At 37.8% G+C, this 2,266-nt stretch overlaps 1 protein-coding gene across 1 annotated transcript; it reads right to left on the bottom strand.

Moving 5' to 3' along the window:
• LOC113305476 (BTB/POZ and MATH domain-containing protein 3-like) lies at positions 1-1,000 on the bottom strand. The gene is made up of 4 exons (XM_026554506.1): positions 878-1,000; positions 624-811; positions 229-577; positions 1-93 (listed from the first exon to the last, which is right to left on the bottom strand). Exons 1-4 carry the CDS (start codon positions 998-1,000, stop codon positions 1-3), a joined length of 753 nt encoding a protein of 250 aa, XP_026410291.1.
• Positions 1,001-2,266: the final 1,266 nt, after the last annotated feature.

The following is a 2,266-nucleotide window of genomic DNA, read 5'->3' as shown; positions in this document are numbered from 1 at the left end:
TTAATATATTGATGTTGAAGTGCAAGGAGAATTTGAATCAGAAAGTTCATGTGTTTCAGGAAGTTCATCCGAGTACAAAAATAGCAGCATGGCCTGCAACAAATCATATAATTACAAGGTAAATATGAAGCTTGTGTAAATTATACATAGAGGTAAAAATAGATGCTACTGTATTTTTGAATCTAAAGCATGACAACAAAATAATGAATTGTCAAAATTAAGGCTTACCTTAAAAGTAAAGGGATCAAACTCTTCAACAACTACTGTATCCATGTCTGGATTACCCACTAGTCCATAAAACATAGCTTTAAATACAGGAGATCCAGCCGCAAGAATCCACTTGTGGGCTCTGAATTCTTCATTGGCAACTTGAAAAGTAACATCAGAACCAATTTCAGATTTCAGCAAACCCTTGAGATTTTGAATCATATCTGATGGAGGTACAGGAATAACATAACGTTTATCCTCTTCAAAACGAGTTTGCACTATAATGACTGTAGCATGTATGCTAAGACGATCATCCTTGAGATAATTTGAGGTCTCGAACTCCGACCTTTTCACATACTTCTTAAATCCCCTGAAATTAATCCATGTAGAAATGTCATTTATGAACACGTACGTACCATGTTGAGTCTCCTCCTGCCTTAAACGTGTGAGGAGATGTAGTTTTGCTAAATAATTGACCTTCTCGGCGTTGGTCCAGTAGTTTTAATTCAACCAATACGCTAACTTCTCCAGGGCTCTCTATCTCAATGAACACGGATATGTACTCCTGGCTAGCTTGTTCATCAGCGACTGGATAAAAACGTATCTTCCAATCATAACCACCAACTGTGAATTTCCCACTAGTCAAGGGCTTACCAATTACTCACATTACCTTTGCATGAGAATATCCGTTTATCTGAAACTCATGAGAACCTTTCACAGTCTCATAAAACAACCGCGACGAAGACAGCTCCGACTTTGAAACTTTCCGACTTTTTGCTGCATTAGGGGCCATGATGATCTTTAGATATTGAAACTGACACAGAACGGCTGTGAAACAAATAAAAAGATAGTTAAACTAGAGATTTATTGAGAAAATTCAATATGTAATGTGCACAACTACGATAGATATATATTGCCTCCTACTAATAAACTTCTGTTCGTAACAAAATTCTGAGTCCTACCTAACTTCAAATCCAAGTAATCTAATCCTAAAACACTTCCCGAAATATAAAGTTTTCAAAAAATAAAACTCTTCCACTCTATAAGGCATCAAACACCTATGTATGCAATCCGCAGTTTGTTGCACAACTGTAATCTTCCAAACAATTAACAAAATTAATGGCTAAGTTGCACATTTCGACCTCACCATCTGTTTATCTAGAGCTCGCCTGCTTAATTTCATAGACGGTCACTCTCACAGGCCGCGACTTATATTCAAGACTTCGAAAAACCCAGTTAACTGGAGTGGCGCTAGTGTCAATTACTAGATAACAGACCACTTGTTGGCGGCTTAATAGAGGGCTGCCTTGGGAGCAGCTTAGGAAGCCTGAGACAGTTGGATCAGGCATTCCAGCTGTTGGCAATACGGTGACTCACTTGCTGGATGCAATTGAAAGCCCTATATTGATTACGTAAATCACTGTTCTTGCACACTGTAATGTTCCAAACACAGTAACAATGGTTTCGCTAAGTATTAAAATGCACTTTCACCCTCGTCAAATGCCTGAGAATATTTTGGTCGAGTATCAACCGGCGTTGGATTCTATGAGTACCAATTATCCAGCTTCACTTGGATAATCTCACATAACCATTTCTTTTTGTTCCCCACTTTGTGAACCAATCTCACATTATGGCAGTCTAATTTTCTTCCAAGTGTCCTACCCCTTGTATTTTTCGTCTTTTTAGCCTTCAGGTATAAGTCTTTTAGAATGGTACAACATGGTCGAATACGACGAGATAGATGATTTTGGGTTGGTTTAATTTGAAATGAAATTTCTCTCGAGCTTCCCCTTATTCAAAAATCTAAAGAACACTTCCCAAATCTCATAGCCAACTTTTGTGCTATACTCACCAAGTTTTCTCCGGCAAGTTTCCTCGAGAGTGTTATCTGTATTTATCTGCTTCTAGATAGCTGTCCACCTTTGAGAGATATATTTTAGATGTCTTTTCGGGAAGCAAAAATAATGATCCCAATCCCCATGCATATCGTCTCCAATTCCAATGATTAATAAATTTTCTAATAATAAACTATCGACAGCCTTATCAAACCCAACAAGCA

The sequence above is a fragment of the Papaver somniferum genome, chromosome 8, assembly GCF_003573695.1.
Source record: "Papaver somniferum cultivar HN1 chromosome 8, ASM357369v1, whole genome shotgun sequence".
Taxonomy (NCBI): Eukaryota; Viridiplantae; Streptophyta; class Magnoliopsida; order Ranunculales; family Papaveraceae; genus Papaver; species Papaver somniferum.
Note: the sequence above shows the minus strand (reverse complement) of the source record. Positions and strands in the feature narration are given on the sequence as shown.

What these genes read in the sequence shown, in the direction of transcription:
- LOC113305476 (XM_026554506.1), bottom strand. Translation starts at nt 1,000, where the DNA reads ATGGCCCCTAATGCAGCAAAAAGTCGGAAAGTTTCAAAGTCGGAGCTG. An exon ending in GCAGGAGGAGACTCAACATG is followed by an intron (nt 578 to 623) that starts GTACGTACGTGT and finishes GATTAATTTCAG; the next exon opens with GGGATTTAAGAAGTATGTGA. An exon ending in TTGATCCCTTTACTTTTAAG is followed by an intron (nt 94 to 228) that starts GTAAGCCTTAAT and finishes GATTTGTTGCAG; the next exon opens with GCCATGCTGCTATTTTTGTA.